General features: G+C 45.8%; 1 protein-coding gene across 1 annotated transcript in view; it reads left to right on the plus strand.

The window, feature by feature from the left end:
* Positions 1-21726, plus strand: part of FRAS1 (Fraser extracellular matrix complex subunit 1) — a 1618415-nt gene that overhangs the window by 1463522 nt on the left and 133167 nt on the right. Inside the window, exons 63-64 of the mRNA XM_069626341.1 lie at positions 3937-4097; positions 14725-14939. Coding sequence (XP_069482442.1) covers positions 3937-4097; positions 14725-14939 — 376 coding nt within the window. The remainder of the gene's footprint in view (positions 1-3936; positions 4098-14724; positions 14940-21726) is intronic.

A 21726-nucleotide genomic window follows, 5' to 3' on the forward strand; every position in this document is an offset into this window, starting at 1 on the left:
CCGTGCAGTGTTTTGGGCCCTCAGGTCCTTCCTTCCGTCCCTCAAGGGCAAGGTGGTGAGGATCTTCACCGACAACACCACCACCATGTTTTACATCAGAAAACAGGGCGGAACCAGGTCCCCAGCACTGTCCAAGGAGGCGCAGGACCTGTGGCATTGGGCAGTCGCCCAAGGGATGTTTCTGGTGCCGTTTCATCTGGCAGGAATAAGAAACACCATCGCCGACTCACTCAGCAGGGAGCTGCGCTCGTGCCACGAGTGGGAACTACGGCAGGATCTAGTGGATCGCCTCTTCCGACGGTGGGGCGCACCCCAGATCGACCTGTTCGCGACGGCGACGAACTCCAAGTGCTGGAGGTTCGCCAGCAGGTTTCCCCAGACGAGGAGCATGGGCGATGCTTTCTCGTTCCCCTGGGAGGGCCTGTTCCTCTACGCGTTCCCTCCTTTGCCACTGCTAATCCGGCTCGTCAATCAGCACAAGAGGTCACGGTGCAGGATGATCCTCGTCGCACCTGCGTGGCCGAGGCAGATATGGTTCCCGGACCTTCTGGACTTGTCAGCGTCCCCGCCAATCAAGCTGCCGGTGGACGCGGATCTGCTCTCCAGGGAAGGAGGCGCCATCCTCCACCACGACCCGAAATCGCTGAACTTGCAGGCCTGGCTCCTGCAGCGCTAGAGTTTGGAGGATACGACATACCGGCCGACTGCAGAGAGGTTCTTGCAAAGGGCAGGGCGTCCTCGACTCTTAAATGCTACGGACACAAATGGAAGAGGTTCTCTGTCTGGTGCCACGCACAGAAGATTAACCCTCTACGGATTACGGCTCCCCAAGTTTTGCCGTACCTGCTGACGCTGGCTAAAGCTGGACTGGCACACGCGTCCATCAAGATTCATCTTGCTGCGATCTCCCGATACACCAGAACCACGGGACGGACGTCCTTGTGGTCTCATCGTCTGGTGAAAGAGTTCATGAAAGGACTGTTCAGATCGTTCCCGCCGGTGAAGGCTCCGGCCCCGGCGTGGGAGCTCAACGTGGTGCTGACCAAGCTCATGGGGCCTCCGTTCGAGCCTCTGCACTCGGCCCCGTTGAAGTTTCTGTCGTGGAAAACAGCGTTTCTTGTGGCCATCACCTCCGCACGACGGGTGGGAGAGATCCAGGCCCTTTCCTGCAAGGCCCCGTACTTGACTTTTCACGACACGAGGGTAGTGCTCAGGACGCACCCCTCCTTCATGCCCAAGGTACCATCGGACTTCCATCTCAACGAACCCTTGGTGTTGCCTGTATTCTTCCCGTCGCCTTCGTCGCCGGCTGAGAGGACTTTGCACTCGCTGGATGTGGCTAGAGCGCTGAAGTTCTACGTGGACCGCACGAAGTGTTTTCGGAAGACGTCACAACTCTTTGTGAACTTTGGACCTGTCAATCAGTGGAAGGCTCTCTCGAAGGCTTCCATTTCCAGATGGCTCTCCGGCTGTATCATGTACTGTCATCGGTTGGCAAACCGACCGCTGCCCGGCCGTCCGAGAGCCCATTCCACCAGAGCGATCGCAGCTACCACGGCGTTCCTTTCTGGTGTGCCCCTGCTGGACATATGCAGGGCCGCTACGTGGAGGTCGACGCACACCTTCACGAAGTTCTACTGCGTCGATCGGGATTCCAGGGAGGAGTCCAGGGTCGGCCAAGCAGTGCTGCGCAACCTGTTCGCCTGAGGTGAGCCTGGTGAGGAGGTAAGATGCTTAATGTTGAGTTGATGCAATGCTTAATGTTGAGCCTTTGCCACCTCCCGTGGTTGTGCATGTGTGTACTGCTATGTATTGTTTATTCATGAGCATGTGAATCCATGCCAGACCCCATACTGGAGAAGGAACACGTTACTTACCTGTAACTGTTGTTCTCCAGCATGGGTCTGGCATGGATTCACATGCGAACCCTCCCGCCTACCCCTCTGCGGCTCTTCACTTGGTCATACTGCCACTTCACGTGCTTCCAAATCTGAAGATGGCTGCCGGAGGCGGTGCTTAGGTAGAGGGTAGTCATTGGCTGTGGTCAGTATGACGCAGAGACCAGTGATTGGTTATTACTACGAAAGACAGATCAGAAACGAAACTGATACTGGTTTTTTCTTTACCGAGGATTCCCAGCCTGACGACGGGGAATATTCATGAGCATGTGAATCCATGCCAGACCCATGCTGGAGAACAACAGTTACAGGTAAGTAACTTGTTCCTTCTCTACCACATCTGAAGATGGCCAGCAGAATTTACGCTGAAGTGTACCGGGGGTGGGGAGGGCAGAGGGAATGTTGGCACAACGTGCCTATAGTAGTTGTTGTTTGAAGAAATGTTAATAAAAATATTTTTTTTTAAAAATCTTGCCCCTACTGGCAAATTAATGCCGGAATTATTGGCACCAGTAATTCCTGTGTCAGTAATTCTGGCAATTTCCGGGATTTACAGACGTTTCCGTCACTTAGAATATGCAGGTCATTCCCCCATTCCAAGCAGCGGAAACATTATTACCATTTTGGTGGCATCCCGCCGGATTTACCGACTTGATGATATGATATGGCATTTGTAACGCACCTATACACAAGTGTTTCAAGGCGCGACGAGGCAGGGAGGGGGGAACAAGGGGAGACGGACAACGATCCTACTAGGCCAGGTGTCATTCAGATCGCACAAGTGCATGGGTAGGGGGGACGGGAAAAGTGCAAGGGGGAAGGGAGAGGGGAAAGTGCAGTACAGGGTTAGTAATGAACAAGATAAATAATAAGGGCCAGCTGGTGGTAAGTGCAAGATAAGTGCAGACAAGTGCTGGGAAGGGGGGCTGTAGGGATACAGAGACAGTCCCGCAGTGCAGGGGTTGCAAGGAAGGCAGTGCAGAGGAGAGTGGCTGGGCCAAGGACCGAGATTGGTGAGTGGCCCAGTTGCTGATTCAGTACAGTTTGTGATTTAGCAGGGGAGAGGGGGAGAGAAAGCAGAAGCAAAGAGGAAGGTTTTGAGGTGCTTCCGGAACCGGAGATGGTTCTCCTCAAGTTTCAGGGAGGCAGGAAGGCTGTTCCAGAGGGAGGCTCCTGCTGCGGAGAGAGATCTCCCCCCAACTCGTTGCTTGGAGAAGCGGCTGACCCTGAGGGAGTTGGAGGCGGAAGAGCGAAGTGCTCGAGAAGGAAGTTATTTAGGAAGGGAGAGTTGAAGGTATTTTGACCCCAGAAGGCCTTGTGGACAATGCAGAGGGTTTTGAACTTAATCCTCGCAGCCACAGGGAGCCAGTGTAACGATTTCAGTCCTGGAGAGATACGGTCCCTGGGTTTGAGGCCAAGGACAAGTCTAGCAGTCCTGTTCTGGATGAGTTGCAGAGGGCGGAGAGTAGAGGCAGGCAGATTTAGATAGAGGCTGTTACAGTAGTCCAGCTTCGAGAGAACCAGGGCTCTGGAGACAGTGAGCTTCTGGGGGAAGGAGAGGAAAGGAAGGATACCTTTGAGGAGGTGCAGCTGGTAGTGACACTTCTTAGAAACGTCAGAAATGTGAGGAGAGAAGGAGAGTGTGGAGTCGAAGATAACCCTGAGGTTTTTTGACTTGCAGGTAGGAGCAGGAAGAGGGCCAAGAGAGGCCGGCCAGAGAGCTGCAGTGAAGGAGGGAGTGGGTGTGCCGATGAGTAGAATCTCAGTCTTACTGGCATTAAGGCAGAGGTCGTTGTCGGCATACCATTCCTGGATAGCAGAAAGACAGTCAGAGATGAGGGAAGGAGAAGAGGAGGCCGAGGGTATCCTGAAAATGAGCTGGTGATACCACCAAAACTGTAATGAGCGCCTTAGTCTTTGGATTAGGGCATTACGGTTTCCACTGACCACACAGATGGCAATGAATTCAAAGCAAACAAATGCATGTGACGTTTGACGTGATGCCTTTCAACTCATATTTTTTCTCTCTTCTCTCCAGAATACATATCTCCGTCCAAATTCCCCACCAGGATGGAATGCTGCCCCTTATTTCCACCATGCCTCTGCACAACCTGCACTTTCTCTTATCTGAGTCCATCTACAGGCACCAGCATGTCTGCTCCAACCTGGTCACCATTAGGGACCTGAACGGCATCTCAGGTAATCTCTTTTCAGACCATGTTTTTCACTTTTAACAACGCTGACAGTGCACCATTGATTGTGATTTTAACATATTGCTTAGGGTGAAGAAGCTCACAGTTATCAGGCACATGAAACAGTCGGAAAGGGAAATGATCAGATTTAAATGTTTAAAAATTGTATGGCTTCCGACCGCTATTGCTGTATACTAGGGGGCTCATTTTCAGCCCTGCATACCACAAATGAAAACTTAAAAGCCATGCGTAAGGCTTGTCTCTGATGCTTGTTAATCTGCTTAGAATCACATGCTGTGCATAGTCCGACATCCAGTGGTCACCGCGGAGTATTGCACCACAAATGCTAGAGATCCCTACGAGGTCCGCCAGCCTCATCTGTGGTTTCAACAGCAGTAATTACTTCAACGTAATTGTACTTCAAAGTGATTACTTCGAAAAATATATGTAGTTGTGGTTTTATAGGTAAAAAGGGGGTGGGGAGGAGTTTGGGGTAGGCGTAGCAGTGAAGGAGAAGGGAGGACGCCCCCTCCCCCAAATTAAAAAAAAAATGTAAAAATAAAAATCAAAGTAACATTTCTAAGTAATTACTTCGAAGTAAATGACTGTCGTTGAAATGACATGGAACCACGCCTGCTTCGTGCACCAGCAAAAGGCAGGCTGACCCATGTCTAGCAAGCCTGACGATCCAGGGGCCGTTTCCCAAAATTGGTCACACTGTACTTTATCTGAAGTTGAGCTTGTTTCTGTACTCACAACATGTTAACTCAAATAAAAGTTGTTGGGGAAAAAAAGGCAGGCTGACTCCAAAGGGACCCATTGTGAATGCTGCCAGACATGTTTACATGGCAGGCAGCATTTACTGTATTTGCACGGCAGAGTAAAAAACAAAAAATCTGGCATGGTCTGACCTACCTGTATGTCTATATATAATGGGTTCCCACCGGTGTATTTTGCAGCTCAATAAAATGACCTTGGTGTTTTTGTATGTAAACCCGGCATGCCTATGCCTTCAAGAGATTACTGATAATGTGATGGGTTATCAGGGTGTCCCTCCTCGCCATGATATAAATGGCATTGAGACAGAACTTGCTTGTTTTGATTTTTGCTTTCAAACATCAGGGTATTTCATGGAGATTTTTGTTTCATGTCTTTCCAGTCTCTGGGGTTTACTCTCATATGATAGGTGATCCAAAATATGAGCTGGCCCCTACATAGGAGCTAATTTTATAGAGTACAGTCAGGCGTAGCCAGGTCCCACCTCCAAATTTTTGCCATTTGAGCAGTGTAGTGAAAATGTGCAGGCAGGGCAAAAGGCAACACATGAGTGCGTTCGGCAAAGTTTGTATGCAGTACCCTCTGGGAACACTACACACAACTATGACTACAGGTGTACGCAAACCAACCTTTGGTATAAGTCTGTACTACACAGTTTTGGTAGCGTGTTGAGCAGCCAGGCTTATCTCAAAAGGGGAATGTGAGCAGTAATGATGTTACATAGAGGTTTACAATCACAGGTGTTCAAATAAACTCTTACACTCAAGGTTTCTTGGCTAAATACTTATTAATTTATTAATCAGTCAGTTATAAAACATTCATTTGAAGGAGGCAATCCTATAATAACACACAAATATACTTCAATACTTTTCAAGAGGAGTAAAAGGCAAAGGTTATCAGAACATAAAAGACTACAATTATACTTAGACAGTGCAAATACTTTGAGTTCAGCAGAAGAGTCAATTCAGTTCAATAGGCTAGGCCAAAGTCAATGGGCTAAAGTCTTGGATAAGTTAAAGTGGTTCTGGTAATTAAACGGAAAAGTCTCTGCACAAGTTCTTGGAAGTAGTTTGTAAAAAGAATCATCATATGTTGGGTCAGAAGCTGATTAGGCCTGTGAGTTGCAAAAGTTTCATGCTTTCACAGTGAGAGGTAAGTTCTCTGTCTTGTTTTACAGTACCTTAAAATGAAGAAAAAGATGCAGCTGATGACTTCTGTTCCTGGCAGTTCCTGCAGCTCTCGCTGTTCCTGGGCCTCGGTTGTGGGGACAAGAGGGGGGACGTCAGGGGACTCATGCACTACACTGGGACGGTCAAAAGCTTGCAACTGGCAAACTTCAATTTCAGTGGCTGTTTTGCATTTCAGTTACTGCACTGGTAACAACGCTGATCCTGGCTGTCAAGGTGGACTGTCCTTGCTTCTAAGGTCCCAAACTCAGCTGAGGGGGTACAGGCTTGGTCGGTCCGATGTCGTGGGAGTCCAGAGGATCTTTCAAACGCTTTCGGCCAGCTTACAAGTAACGCACACAATCTGGTGTCCCTCTCCCTGGCTCTACGGTTTCCTGCAACACTCTGAGGAAATGCAACCAGCTCCGAGATAGGTGGCTTACTTAGGAGTTGATTGGTCCTACCAACTCAAAGGGAGAAGTCGTCCTTTGCAGGGCTTCTCTGTCGATGCAAACTTGATGATTCGGACCTGCAGCAGGACTTCACCGGGCAAACCAATGGTCCAGGAGTTGCAGCAGCCGTCCTCTTCAAGCTCTTCTTCGGTTCCTTTGTCTAGTAGTCGACTCTGCCTTCCAAGCCAAGAGACTCGCCTTTTATTCAGTTCTCTCCCATTCATTCCAGCCTAGCTGCCACTCACCCAGCAGGGTGGCTGTCCTTGCTGGACAGTCAGCCTGCCAATCATCACAGAGTGCATTTGGGTCTCCTAGGAGACTAAGCACAGGGAGTTTCGGGCAACTCCCACACTTCCTGACTACCCCAGACACTCTGGAGCCAGAAGCGGGGTTCACTGAAGCCCGCCAAAGGCGAATGAACAAAGAGACCAATCCTGGTTTGGCGCACAGAGCAAAACTCTAGAAGGACCTTTCTGCAAAGAAATGGTGTAAAAAAAAGACTGGGACCTGTTTTTACAGAGGGGGCTCAGACGCCATTTTGGAAAACATGGGTCCCGCGATTTAACGCTACCGGTGTTCCCGGTCAGGAAAAATCATGGTTGTTTGTTGTAAAACCACTTCCACCAGCCATTCTGAGAAGAAAGGGTAGCATTGGACTGCTACATGAGTATCTAGACACAGGGGATACTAAGTAACCCCTCCAGCGCTCTATTGTAAGATAGGGTGTGCTGGGTCTAGGAATTTAAAAAGAATAGTAAAGTCAATTTCACTTTACTTACTCAGGGAAACGGTAGGTTATCCTAGAGAAGGTATGTAAACCTTGGGAAAGCCTGAAAAGGTTTCCCTGTGCCACTGCACTGAGGGTGCTGTGTGACAAATGAAAAGAAGATGCCTATGGAATTGTTTAGACTCCATAACCAAAGGAAACACAAGAGTAAAACACATTTCAAAACACATGAGAGAGTGGGAAAAAGGGTCACACTCTCTCCAGGTAAAAAAATCAAATCCTCAAAATCTAGCAAAGTTGCTGGGGGTCTCTAAAGTGAAGGGAATTCGAAAATTTTTGAGAATTCTCCCCAACAGTTCCAGGCACCGGGTGGGGTTAGGTCGCGATGTGGAGGTGGAGTTGGCTGACGCAGTAGGCCAGTCACATCCTCAGACTTTCATTTGTGATGAGGTGGGCTCAAGGCCGAAAGCTTCGGCGGGGGTCTGAGGCAGAGCAGGGCCAGATGTCGGGGTTAGTCTCTGCTGGATTTCCGACACCAGTGTGTGCAGAGTTGTATGAATATCTAGGGACATATCCCTTGGTTGGAGTGTGAAATGAACCAGATGTGTAGGATTCGGGCTGACACGCCTCCTTTTGCGATGAAGGCTCATTGCCCTGAGTGCCCCCCCCTTCCTTCCTGGTCAGTATACGTGTGGCTCCGCCCCCTGCTGAGGGTCAGCTGGACGGGCCTTACTCCTTTCCCCAGACAGGAGTGCTTGCGTGGGGCAGACAGGAGTGCATGCGTGGGGCAGACAGGAGTTCATGCGTGGGGCAGACAGGAGTGCATGCCTGACAGACTGGAGCGGCGGGACGGACTGGAGTGCATGAGTGCATCGAGTGGACCGGAATGTGTGGAGCAGACTAGGGTGCATGAAGCGGATAGGAGTGCATGGAACAGACTGGAGCGCATAGTATTGCGTGACGTATATAGTATGGTTTGGAATGCAGAGAACGTTTGAAAGAACATATAACCCATCATATCACACCACCATGCTTACTCTCTCCTTTACACCACCACTCGACTAGAACACAGAGATACTATGACACCATTCGGTATAACTGTTCTCATACTAACATCCGCCACACACTCCACATCATTCTAAGTAAACACTGCTAGTTACAACCCCCCCCCAGCCAGGCGTTCTCCTCAGGCCTAAAGCAGCCACATTCGGTCTGGATAAATCCTGCCAGAACGAACACATACTGCTGATCTCTCAACCACCACACCTACTGCTAAGAAGCAGCTATTACACGAATACCGCACCAGGTGCACACATACCCAGTGCTCACACACACCTTTGACTCTCTCTACTCTCTCTATGATCTGAACTTCGGTTCCCAAGGGCGTTCAACCTACCAGCGCCTTCAGACCATACCAATGGTATATAAGGGGCTATATAAATGCAAAATAACATAACATAAAATAACATAACATGCATGGTCTGGATGCAGGCAATATAGACATTTATGATATTGATCCTCTACGTACACATTCCTCAATCCACACTTAGCGTAGAGTTTGAATCAGGCTCCTCTTCTCCTCAGACATAGTGGAAAAGGCGCAAAGTACGCCCAAGCTCAGGCCTTCTCAATACTTCGATGAAGATCTGCAATGTAAATGATATTCACTGACAGCGGGTCCCCACTGCCGGTAATCGACCTCCCGTCAAATGATGGAACAAAAATCAGAAAATAAATCGCAAACTTTTGCTGTAAAAACATGTACGAAGAAGAATATAGGTTGGAGCTCAAGGAGACTCCCAACACTGATATGAAAACAAATGAGTGTGCCCTTGCTAGTGAACAATACTCCAGGCAATTGTTTAGTTGGACCGGTTCGGGTGTTTAAGCCGGTCCACAGTTTAGTGGAAGGGTTGGTCTGCTAAGTTGCAGATCCAAGCAAGAGGTCAAAAAAAATGTACAAATCGCTCACTGTGTTCAAGAATACAGAAATTGGAAAGCAATCATTTATTTGCTAATACAAACAAACATATAGTGCATAGATTTTTAAAACAATGCTGAAGAAAGCAACATACATATGCAAAAACAATAACAATTCATAATGACATCAAATAACAAAAGAAAAGTGTAGTATATACAACAGGGTGAACATAGAAAACTGTATGATTAGTGTACAGATGTATTTCAATAGTCTCATTATTGTTTGACAGTATACATGCTAATATAAATGGGTGGGTATTATGTGAATAAATCCAAAGGAAAAATTAGAAACAGGAGGGGCTATAAAATCGCCCAAATTGCAAAAAGTGTCCTAATTCATAGGAAATTTCCTGTTTGTTTCGTATTCCTTCTAATTGTGACAATAAATGTTCCAGGGTCATGGGGAAAACAAGATATCTTTTAGGCCAACGTGGCAGAGACTGAATGTACAGAATCTGGTACAACAGGGAACCATACAAAACAGGTGTTCCCAGTTCGTATCACGTGTCGGCGGATTTGCATCAAATTGCATCCGCCTTCATCAGGGCTCCGTAGGGGCGACCCTGCCGGTGCTATAGATCCCAAGTTCTCGGTTCCGATTCACTAAGAGACCAGGGGCTGAGCATAGGACTTCCTCAGGCTTTGTCCTGCTGAGAGATGCGGACCCGTACAGTGGAGGGTAGGCTCTACATCATGTGCTGCTGATCGGGTAATGACTACACGTGCGTGCAGCCATCCTTTCGGCTCCAGCAGGCGAGCTGTTCCTGGAGGTGTTTGAGATTAGCATTGTCAGAGTGATCCTGACTTATCCAGGTACCATCTAAAGCAAACAGTTGGTTGACCAGAAGAAATAACACTGTACTCTCAACCCACCCTCCCTGCAGTGAATCATCATTACCCGATCAGCAGCACATGATGTAGAGCCTACCCTCCACTGTACAGGTCCGCATCTCTCAGCAGGACACAGCCTGAGGAAGTCATATGCTCAGCCCCTGGCCTCTTAGTGAATCAGAACCGAGAACCTGGGATCTATAGCACCGGCAGGGTCGCCCCTACGGAGCCCTGATGAGGCAGACGCAATTTGATGCAAATCCGCCGAAACGTGATACGAACTGGGAACACCTGTTTTGTATGGTTCCCTGTTGTACCAGATTCTGTACATTCAGTCTCTGCCACGTTGGCCTAAAAGATATCTTGTTTTCCCTATGACCCTGGAACATTTATTGTGACAATTAGAAGGAATACGAAACTTAAACAGGAAATTTCCTATAAATTAGGACACCTTTTGCAATTTGGGCGATTTTATAGCCCCTCCTGTTTCTAATTTTTCCTTTGGATTTATTCACAGAATACCCACCCATTTATATTAGCATGTATACTGTCATACAATAATGAGACTATGGAAATCCATCCGTATACTAATCATACAGTTTTCTATGTTCACCCTGTTGTATATACTACACTTTTCTTTTGTTATTTGATGTCATTATGAATTGTTATTGTTTTTGCATATGTATGTTGCATTCTTCAGCATTGTTTTAAAAATCTATGCACTATATGTTTGTTTGTATTAGCAAATAAATTATTGCTTTCTAATTTCTGTATTCTTGAACACAGTGAGCGATTTGTACATTTTTTTTACCTCTTGCTTGGATCTGCAACTTAGCAGACCAACCCTTCCACTAAACTGTGGACCGGCTTAAACACCTGAACCGGTCCAACTTAACAATTGCCTTGAGTATTGTTCACTAGCAAGGGCACACTCATTTGTTTTCATGTTATGCTTCACGGCTCAGTACCCTTGCTGAATTGAGCCCAACCCTACTATCCTAGGGGGCCTTTCATGTGACTCCCAACACTGAAGCATGCAATAAAAATCTGAAGATGGCAATCAGGTGTGATGCTTAGGAAGAGGACTGTCTTTGGATGAGGGCAGTGTGACCCAGAGGACATTGATTGGCTTATAGGAGAAATACAGTTTTCAAGCAAATGTGAAACTGTTTTTTCTTTTATCGAGGATTCCCAGCCTGAAGATGGGGAATATTCATGAGCATGTGAATCCATGTCAGACTCGTGCTGGAGAACAAGAGTTACAGGTAAGTAACTTAACCCTTTTTAGTGGAAAGCCACTCAAACCGGCCCACTTATTCAGTGCATAGGAAATCTTGGAAGCATGGAAATACTTCTTTGGTCTTTAGTGGTGGGGCAGCAGGCGGATATATGTTACTTCTATGGTCGCACTACTTATGCTTGAACTCAAAAATGAAGGAAGAAAGATACGTACTACGTCACAAACGATGCTTCCTGGACTATTTGCATATGTTAGACAAAACTGCCACCTGCAGAGAAATGTGTAATGTAATACAATCTGGTAAAAAAACATTTTAAGAAAGGTGCATGTTTCTTCAAACCAAACCGAAATAAAAAACATAAATCGCAATATCGGGTTGCCGCAAAAGAAATATGCAATAGACTGTTGTAATATGTGTGGTATGCAGTTACCTTAGTTGCTCAGACACAGTCCAGCTGTGGAGTCAGGGTGAAGGTTCCAGGAGGCTTTATTGATGCATATATTATTATTTTTTTATTATTTATATATACATAACGTACAGGTTCCAGTTACTTGCAAGATATATACAGTGGGACAGGACTGGGGCTGGTAAAAAGACACACGCCACACCACCCACCAGCCAGCCTCACACAACTGCAGCTTGGGCCCAACTGACACACATAGAACACTCACCTACTGAACACGAAGAACCAATTGACAATTTCTTTTGAGTACATTGATATCCACATGCTTATGCACCTCTGTGAATATGGTCACGTTATGAATTAAACACATGCACACAATATTGAATGTCCTAGCATTGCTTCAAGTGAAATATGAGTTAATCGTGAAATGTGAAAACACCCTCTCCACCCACCTCCAGCCTCCACAAAACGCAAACCCCAACACACCAACCGCACCCACCTCCCCACAATGCCATTGCCGACACCCCCATGCCCCCACCTCCCTTGTGTCTATATACAGAGTGCTATCTGCAGTCATTTGCGTGGCCGCTTGCCCTTACTAACGCTCCCATGAAAAGGAAACGGGGAAGTGTTTTATCAAGTAAAGGAACTATTAACAGAAGTTACAAGCACAATTCTTCAATCTCTAGTAATGGTATTTCAAACTAGTTGTGTTAGTTCATATAGAATATTTAGGAACAGTTGGTAAATTAAGTCATAATAAAAGGAAGATTGATTCATCACAGGCTCAAATACAAATTATCTGCAAGAGACATTAAAAGAGATTTTATTTCAAGATAATTGTTTCATATTAGAAAGTAATTCTCAATTAAATTTCTCACTACTCTGAGAGTTCCGGAGAAGATAACGGGTACAAATGATTCTTGGGGAGTGATGGTAGAGGAACGCTGTTAAGAGCATGAAATGACTATCTTGTAACTCTTTTTTCGTCCCTACAGTCTGCTTGTTGTTTTGTCCACTACCCCTTCCCGGGGTATGGGCACGGAGGGGGTGGGGCCGTATTCAGCTACTGTGCCAGTTATCTGAGACTGAGGTGCTTTTGTGGGTCTGTGCGGTGCAGCAGCTCCTGCGGTTATGGCAGGACTGGATCAGACATTGTGCTGCCAAAGTGGCCTGTACTTGCGTTGTGCTGGGGATCCACTTTGGCACTTGGCCTTTCTCAGCAAACATGGGTGCTGCACATAGTTGCATGTGCTCACATGCACATTCATACTGCTGTGCACAGTTACCCACCTACCCTTGTATATAGGGCCAGCCTTAGCCCTGGCAGCGCCAAGGGAAAAATGTTATCCCTCCTCTACTCTCACCCCCCGACAAGAGGGGGGAGGACACAGTTTGGGGTTTCTGTGCCACACTAGCATGGGACAGGCTTGCAAACCCATGGTGACGTAGCTCTGGTACCATATTGCAATGGAAAGCGCCATGCTCTCGTGCTGGAGCGGAGAGTTGATAAAACTGAGCATTGCTGCCAGACCAGCAGGGGGTAACCTTCCAAAGGCTGCCCCATGCTGGTATGGCAACAGTGCTCTGTTGAAATCATTGACACCCTGCTCCAGCCTGGGAACAGGGCACTTTCCATTGCAATATGAAGTCTTCACCACGACAGCAAGGGGGAGTCCTTGTAAGACTCCTCTGAGCTGGTGTGTCAGTGGGCTGTTGTGGTGCCATCGGCGACTGCCCGGATCGTACATGCTTAAACCTCAGCCTGAAAACAAAAACAAGTCAAAGCTTCAAGAAATCTTTATTTCTCTTAAGTAGTGAATTGGTGATTAACACCATACTCCAGTGCAATCCTCATATTTAACCTGCATTCATCCATATGTATAAAAGGCTTTGGATGTCTATGAAAAATAGTTGCAACTACAAACTATTAGATGGCAGCACAGTCAAATGTACAAACACACACTGCACAGAATCTACTATATTGCTGAATGTTTCATCAGAGCCAGCTAATATTAATACTCACGGGGGTGTAATATTGTACAGACACACTAAAAAAGTGAACACTTCAAAGTATAACATGCTCCAAAATACAAAGACATCCCATATTTCTAAAATAACCCTTCTGTGTTCCGATTCTAAGCTCTAGTCAAAGGTTCACAAAAATAAGCACCACGTCATACCAGTTGCAAGGTAACATAACGTTCAGCATATTTGGTGATTTGTCAGAAAATGTATTGGTTTACAGTATTTTATTTTCTCACGATGTGCTAATTAGCATTATAGACCTCAGTAGGGATCGGACCATTATCAATTGGGATCATGCCCATCTGTCACCTATTTCCCCCTTTCTCGATCTATAAGATTTAATGATATCGGACCTGTGCTTCTTTCCAAGCCCATGCTCAGATATTTCTAATCAAATAAAATTCATTGGTTTAAATGTACACCTTCTCTTTGCTTTCTTTTATGGGTGTGGTTCCCCCTATGCACTGTGTGGCCTTCCACTTTCCTCTCATTCATCCATACCCAACCCTTTTCACCCCTAGTGTATTTGTATTCAATGTTGCTTTCATTACGAAATCCGCTGTTCAGTTTTGAACAGGTTTTTCTACATTTTGCGTTGTTTCTTTCATTTGGAGAGTGGGCACGTGATGGCTGATATTCCACTGATGTTTTATAAAGCACTGTCTTCAGCTGTTGCAATTTGTAGTCATGTTGTGTTTCAGTCCGGCAGCGATTTAACTTTTCTTTAAAAAATCCAAGTGTGTTCTTTGTATTAGTGTAACAATCCGTTTGAAAGAAGCTCAAAAATATGATTCCTAGGCCTGCTCAGCATCAATTTGATATCCTGAGATATGCCCTTTGGAAGGATGAATTGATATTAGCATTTTCCACATATAACACATGCATAAATTGTGAACCCACCATGCCAGATTCTTTAAGACATACCATGCAGTTCCTACATCTACTAGAAACTAGTATGAGTCCTTTATGTTTACACAACCTATTGCATCTTGGTTGTAAGTAATAACTTTTCGTTCTCCTTCTTTCCAGAAGCAGGATTCTTGGACGAGGTGACCTATGACAGCATTGCCCTTGGCCCAGGATATGATCGCCCATACCAGTTTGATCCCAGTGTGAGAGGGCCGAAGACCATCCAACTCTACAAGCACTTGAATCTCAAGAGCTGCATATGGACCTTTGATGCCTACTATGATATGACAGAATTAATCGATGTTTGCGGTGGATCAGTAACTGCCGATTTCCAGGTAATAAGTGCAGAATTCCTTTCACTATAAAACTTAGATCCAAAAAAAGAGCACCTGACCATTCTGATAAATCCTGCAGAGTCATCGCTGATACCCGGCCTAAAGTCTCCTCCCATGTGGCCAGGTGAATGCAGCCGCTACGTGATTCTGACCCTGGGGGTGGTATTCTGAGGGCGGATCACATGGGAGGAGATGGAGGTCAGGCGAGAGTGGTGACTCCATAGGAAGAGAAGCAGTCTAATTCTCTTTGTTGTGAAACAAATCCCTTAATTTCAGAGTTCTTGATGGCTTGCTGCCATTACTCAAAACCAACTGATTATAAAACTATGAAAACACTTCTAAACATTTACCTATTCAAGCTCCATGTGTGAATGATGAGCATAGAGTACATACAACATCTGATAATGTTGATAATTATATTTCAAACACAACTGTTGAACAATGTGATCCAAAATCATTTGAAACTTATGGGAACTGCAAGTCCCAGAAAGCTTTAAGTACTGTGACGAAGAGGAGACCGAAAGAGTTCATGTGGAGGAAATGTGACTTTGAAACCAATGTGCAGTCTAGTTGTTGTCAACCCAGTCAATTAAGTGGGACATTTAAATCCCCCGATCAGATGTGGAAATGGAGACGTCAAGGAGTATGTCAGGAACAGAGAAAGAAGACTCGAGAGTGCGCAGGGTGGGAAGCATGACAGGTGGCAGAGGAAGACATACGGAAGACCGTGAGGATAATGAGAGATGCCCAACCGAGGCAGTTTGTTGTCGCACAGGACTGGAGGAAAGCTTTGGGAGAGAGAGAGAGAGCAGACGACGCATGCTAGTGGATTTTTCCTAAAGTCGTACTGGCAGTAAGACTTTAGTAAGCTATCCCAGTGGTTTGTAGATCTCCAACTCTTAGTATCAGTCTGTGCTCACTCAGGACCTTGGGAGAGTGGCAGAACGCAGTCAGGCTTATCCTAAGAGGAAGATGTGAGCTGTAGGTAAGTACACTGAATCTTAGCAAGACAGGTACAAAAAAGAAGCACTTACACTTATAATTATATATTTATAATATTTACACCAGAATCACTTTAAATACTTCAGACGTTTACGTTAGAACACTTAGGAATACTTGATAATCCACTTCAAAGGGCACTTTCACTTTTGTGTTTGTTCGCGGTTATAGTTGTAGCAACGGCAGAAAGGGAAAAGACAATCCTCATTATGACCCTGCCGGTTTGGAAACAACGGTGGCGGTAAATCCTCCGCCACCGTTGTTTCTGGACCGGCTGATTCTGAGTCCTGCAGGCGGGAGGTGTCATTCCTGCCAGGTCTGACCTGGCGGAAGTAACACCACCTGCCTGTAGGCGGACATGGAAACACTGCCTCTGTCATAGACGGAACCAGTGTTTCCATGGTCCCCATTCCCATGGAGTCCTATGGGACTCCATGGGAATGGGGATTTATAGAATTCCATCTCCAGAATTATCGGGTCACCTGGGTTGTAATGCCCCGGTGATTCCGGCAATCACAGAAGCGGAATGGTATTACTGGTCCGGCAGCAGCCTGCCGGTTTTTCCCGGCACGGCTACCGCCGGACTCATATTGAGGCCCAATGTTTTCGTATTATCGGTAACTGTGCACTCATGCGGTTTTGAACGGTTTACACAATAATACATTTACTCTGCAAGCACATATCTTAACGTCTTTTAAAGGGAGGAAAATGATTAGTTAGTGTAGCATGAACTTAGTTCAAGGTTCTAGAGACCGTTTGTTCGCCTAGTAAGTATTGTAAGTCCAAAAACGCAACCCTAGCTAAAGGCAGTTCGAAGAGAACTTGAAGTCTTGACAATCCTATGGATTTCTTCCAGTGTATAGAGTTATTAAAGCAGCAAGTTAACAACTAACAAAGGATACCTTAAAACGGACTTGAAAAGAGGACAAAAGCAGCAGCTTTGGTCAGAGATAAGAGGGGGTTGCCCTGGACACCTCTACGTGCACTCCAACTCTCTGGAGCAACTTCTTGGAATCAGGTAAGCAATATCTTTTTCCCCACAGTACCTTAGGTTAGAAGATAATGCTCATGCTGGATGCTTTGCATTGTAGCAGCTCTCAACCCGACCTCCGGATTCCTTGGTCTGGTGACTGAAGGTGGGGTCTCTCAGCAGCAGTTTCGAGGGAGGACCTGTGACATGACTTTCAGCAACTTCTTGGTTCACTCAGCGGTTTTGGCACCTTTGCAGCAGCACCAACAAAGGACATGGATCATCTGATGAGGGGGTCTGGGCGAGTTGGATTGGATCTCTGGAGTGTCCTTACGGATTCAGCAAAGATTTGGACGGATTCGGGCTTTCCACAACGATGCATTCGAAATGGGCGGCAAGTCTACTGGTATTGGGGTTCCGCAGCTCTGGGTACTCATAGGAACTCGGGAGATGGCATGTTTAAAAGTGTGTCTTGGGACTGGTTGGTCCCACCAGCCAAAGGGAAGGAGTCGTCCTCTTTGGAGCTCCTCTGTCGCACAGAAAACAGGGTCAGGACAGCAGTGGTCACTTCACAGAGTTGCAAAGGGTCTGCAGGTGTCTCTAGTTGTCTCCTTCAGTTACTTCAGCTTCCAGTGGTCAACTTGCTTTTCACTCCAGAAGCCTCACCTTTTATACAGTTCCACCACACACTCCTTTGCTATCTCTCTCAGCATTTTCAGAAAGGGGCGTTTGGCAGTCCAATCAGGACAGCCAGACCCCTGTGGGAGGTGGACCTATTCAGGCACTCTGACAAAGGACAGGGGGGTGGAAAACTCCTTCCCTCTTCCTGACTGCCCAGACACTCTGAATCCTAGGTGGGGATACCTACGGGTTCCCGCCAAAAGCAAAACACACACACTGATCTCGTCTTCCCAGAAGGGTAGAAGAAGGGCTAACAAAGAACAACCATGCTAGTAATGGGGAAAAAAGAAGGGAGGCCCCAAGTTGGTATTTGAGTGCCCCTATTGTGCACTATCGAGGCTATAGACGTAGCCTGCGGTATAAAATACACAATAGTTGGTACACCACGTCCAGTCCCACCAGCTGTAACTAGGTGATGGTCTATGTGACAGAAAGTTGCAGGAGCTTAGAGAAGGGGGATGCTAGGTATCCCTTTGGCACTCCACTGACGGTGGTGACTGCCAATCTCTCAAACTATAGAGTTTTGGGAGAGATACTAAGTATCTCTCTATCCTTAAGAACTGTAGTTACTTGAGGATACAGAACAATTATCTTAAAAGAGGACCCTAAGGGTCTCCAGCAACACTGCCCAGAAGGAGCTGTGTCCTGCAGTTGTAAAAACACAGATGCCTTTAAGAGCTATGGAGCAGGCAGACTCCATAGTACAGGTAGAATGCAAAGAATAGAGTTCCAAAAGACAAAGCCCATCAGGCTCTTGGGACACAGAGTGTGTTGGCCATGAGGGGCTCGTACCACTGCCTACTAAGCAGTGACGAACCCAAGAGCAGTGTGGGCAGGATCCCCTTTCCCACTCCACCATGCCCCCACCATTTGTCCGGGATTTGTTACATTGGAACACAACACACCTCTCCAAATGTAAGTAGACTCATTCATCTACCTGAAAACCTGAAGCCCCATTTCCCTAAGAGTCTGCCCTTTCGAGTTGCACAGACTCCCACTGAGGGTACATTATCAGGGCCACTGTGGATGAAGGGTTTATCATTTTCAAAGTACAGAAAAAATACTTCCAAAAGGACTGTAGAACTACAAAACCTCCTCACGTGCATTAGCCATCATGCCCCCCCTATCACTGCACTGTTGATCGTGCTCCAGGAGAATTCCATTTCATTTCACCACAGAGTGCTGCTGTGCGCAGACCTGAAGAGCAGAACTCCACAAGAGCAGTACTACTACCGACAGCAGGCGAATTCCAGGTTTTCAGCAGTTTACAAGAAAGGGAAAGATGTCCAAGGAGGCATAGTTTGTCTGGTATAAAAGATGCTAATTTCAGACAGGGTGTCGGTGGGTATATGAAGGCAGAGCAGCAGTAACATTGTAGAGTGTTCGAGGCGTGAGAAGAAGGAGCATGAGCAGGTTTAAGTAGATTGAAGAGAGATGGCCAGAGGGCAAGAGAGATGTTTGTGAAAAAGAATGTGTATTAATTTGTATGGTATATGTTTTTATATAGCACAAACCTAGCTCAAGCACAGGGAGGCGTTGTGTACATATATTAGATAGAACAGGATGAGTACATGTATCTAGGGGACAGTGGATGTTAAATTACTCCTAGAACTATCCTGAACTGAAGGGATTTACATTTTTTTTCTAAACTGTCAGAGCGTAGGAGTGGTCCTGATCACAACCGGGATGGGATTCCATTATGCTGGGGTATAGTAGAAGATTGACTGTCTCCTGGTCTTCTCCCTGCATGCTGGTTTTATTCCAAGCCTTGTTATGATCTAGCTCCTGGAGAAGCATGTTCCACCAGAAGAAGAGAATCCTGGTGAGTATAGGTAGCCAATGTAGGTTATGCAAAATGGGGGTGATGTGGTTGATTTTCTTAGAACCTGTTGTGAGTTGTGATGCAGCATAATGGACTTCCTTGGCACTGGCTATGTGTACAGCAGGAAGCCCAGCTAGGACGTGTTTCCACCAATAATGCGTGCAATCACAAGGACCTGGACTGTGGTCCAGAAGTCCTGTAGCGGGAGGAAGGACCTAATCGTATGGAGCAGTTTGAGCTGATACCAAACGCTCTAAGCCTTTTTGCTAATGTGCTGCTGGGAGATGTTACAGTCTATGATGAACCCAAGGGATTTGGCCGTGACTACTGATCTGCTAATAGAGTCGATTAGCTACTGCCTTCTTTGTGACTTAAGCCTCTTGCTCACTTTTTTCACTGTGTGTAGTTTTTGTTCTGCTCATATGTATTTTTCTCTCCATGTCCAGTCTTTTTTTTAGCACTGTACCTCTGTTTGTTTAGCTTTCAACTGTTAACACACGTTTTGATTTCCCTCTTGTTACTAGCTCTACAGTTTTCTTTCTCGTTTTCTTCTTTCTGCTTGTCTCGGCCTTTTCTCTCCCCTTGTGCTTCTCCTGTCTTGCGCTTACTGTTTTTCAGTATTTTGTTGTCATCATCATATCACCTTATTCGGATATAAAGAATCCATCAAAGTGCCCATCAGACATTCCAGATGAATCATCATTCGTATTTGCAGCCCCCATCATAAAACATTATACACATACACAATTACTTAACACCTAATATAAGCATAAACAAATCCAGTAAAAATATTCTATGAATAGTTATGTTGATACAGTACAAGAATACATATAAAATCTTTCTCAAACAGTCTATACAACAATATTCAACCACTGTCACTCAAAACATGCAGTACTTTAAGATGAATGAAAATGTAACATGCAGAAGGACTTTGTTATTTACATCCGCATAGAAAGTGGCATCACAACCGCCCCTCCCCTCCCCTTTCATTTACTGGTCATTAGTTGTACCAACCTGTTGTCTGGTTACAATGTTTGCTCTCCATGCCCATGCCTTAGATGGAAGGTCTGCTAGTGTAGAAGTAATATTTGCATCTGATGCAGCTAATATTAGAAAGAAGGCAATGCAAAACTGTAGTAAGCCACTGTCCATCAAAATCCCAACCAAAAACTGATTCATGATACTATTATAAAGCAGACAATACAGAGCAAAATGGACAAGAGTTGCTCTAGCCTCACATCTGCAATAAACGTCTCTAGCCTCTGTGGAACCCTTCTTCCCTTTATAGATCACATCTTTCAATTGAAGAACATTAAATCTAGCCCTTAGAGAATATTTTGTCGATAATGTATGAAAGGACAGATATTGTTCAGTTTCCACAGTAGGTGACTTGTGGCTTTATACACACTTCATCCGCCCTACTAAGAGCCAGCTGATTAAACACACCAAGTGGAAGTTCACTTTTGGAAAAGAGGTCACATTCTCTGGGTGACTACAGCACGTGCCCATTCCGGGTTTTTATGAATGCATCTTAATAATATATCAAAGCATTGGAATATATCAAAGCCCACCTATTTTATTTACATTGAACAATCACCTCAAATTCCTCATTATCAACCTAGTTAATTCTCCCTCTCCATTAATCCACAAGTGCGAAAAACAAATGGGTCTGCAGATTAGTTGATCAATAAATTATGTTGAGGCAGTTTCCAAATAGGTTATACAAACAGAAGTTGTTGACGGAACTGCCAATAATCCGGTACATATTCAGCTGTGAGCAAGGAAGCTGCGTTCCCATAATTCCAAGTCTCACCCCCATATAAATAGTGCCCAACAATTCATTTTTTTCATATTTTGTTTATGTATTGGTCATTTTCTGACCGTTAACAGTTTTCTTTCTCCCCTTTTTGCCACTTTTTCTAGGCTTTGTTCTCATTCCAGCATGTTCCGTTTTCATTAGCCTGGTCCTTGTTAGGTAAGAATTGGTGCAGTCACACCGTTTGAGACTACACAATACTTATCTGATTGGTATTGGGTCTGTACTACACAAGTTGGTAGTGGGACTGATCAGCAAGACCTATCTCAAGAGGGGTACATGTGAGCTGTAGAGCTGTACAGATGAAATCAGTCAATACAAGTTAACCAAGTAACACATACACTCTCAAGGTTTTAGATATAAATATTTCTCCACCATGTGTCTGGCATGGATTCACATGCTCATGAAATGTAGGTGCCCTGGAGGTACTCCAGGACACGGACATTTCATGAGCATGTGAATCCATGCCAGACCCATGCTGGAGAACAACAGTTACAGG

Source organism: Ambystoma mexicanum, chromosome 6p, assembly GCF_040938575.1.
Source record: "Ambystoma mexicanum isolate Mex_15411 chromosome 6p, UKY_AmexF1_1, whole genome shotgun sequence".
NCBI lineage: Eukaryota > Metazoa > Chordata > Amphibia > Caudata > Ambystomatidae > Ambystoma > Ambystoma mexicanum.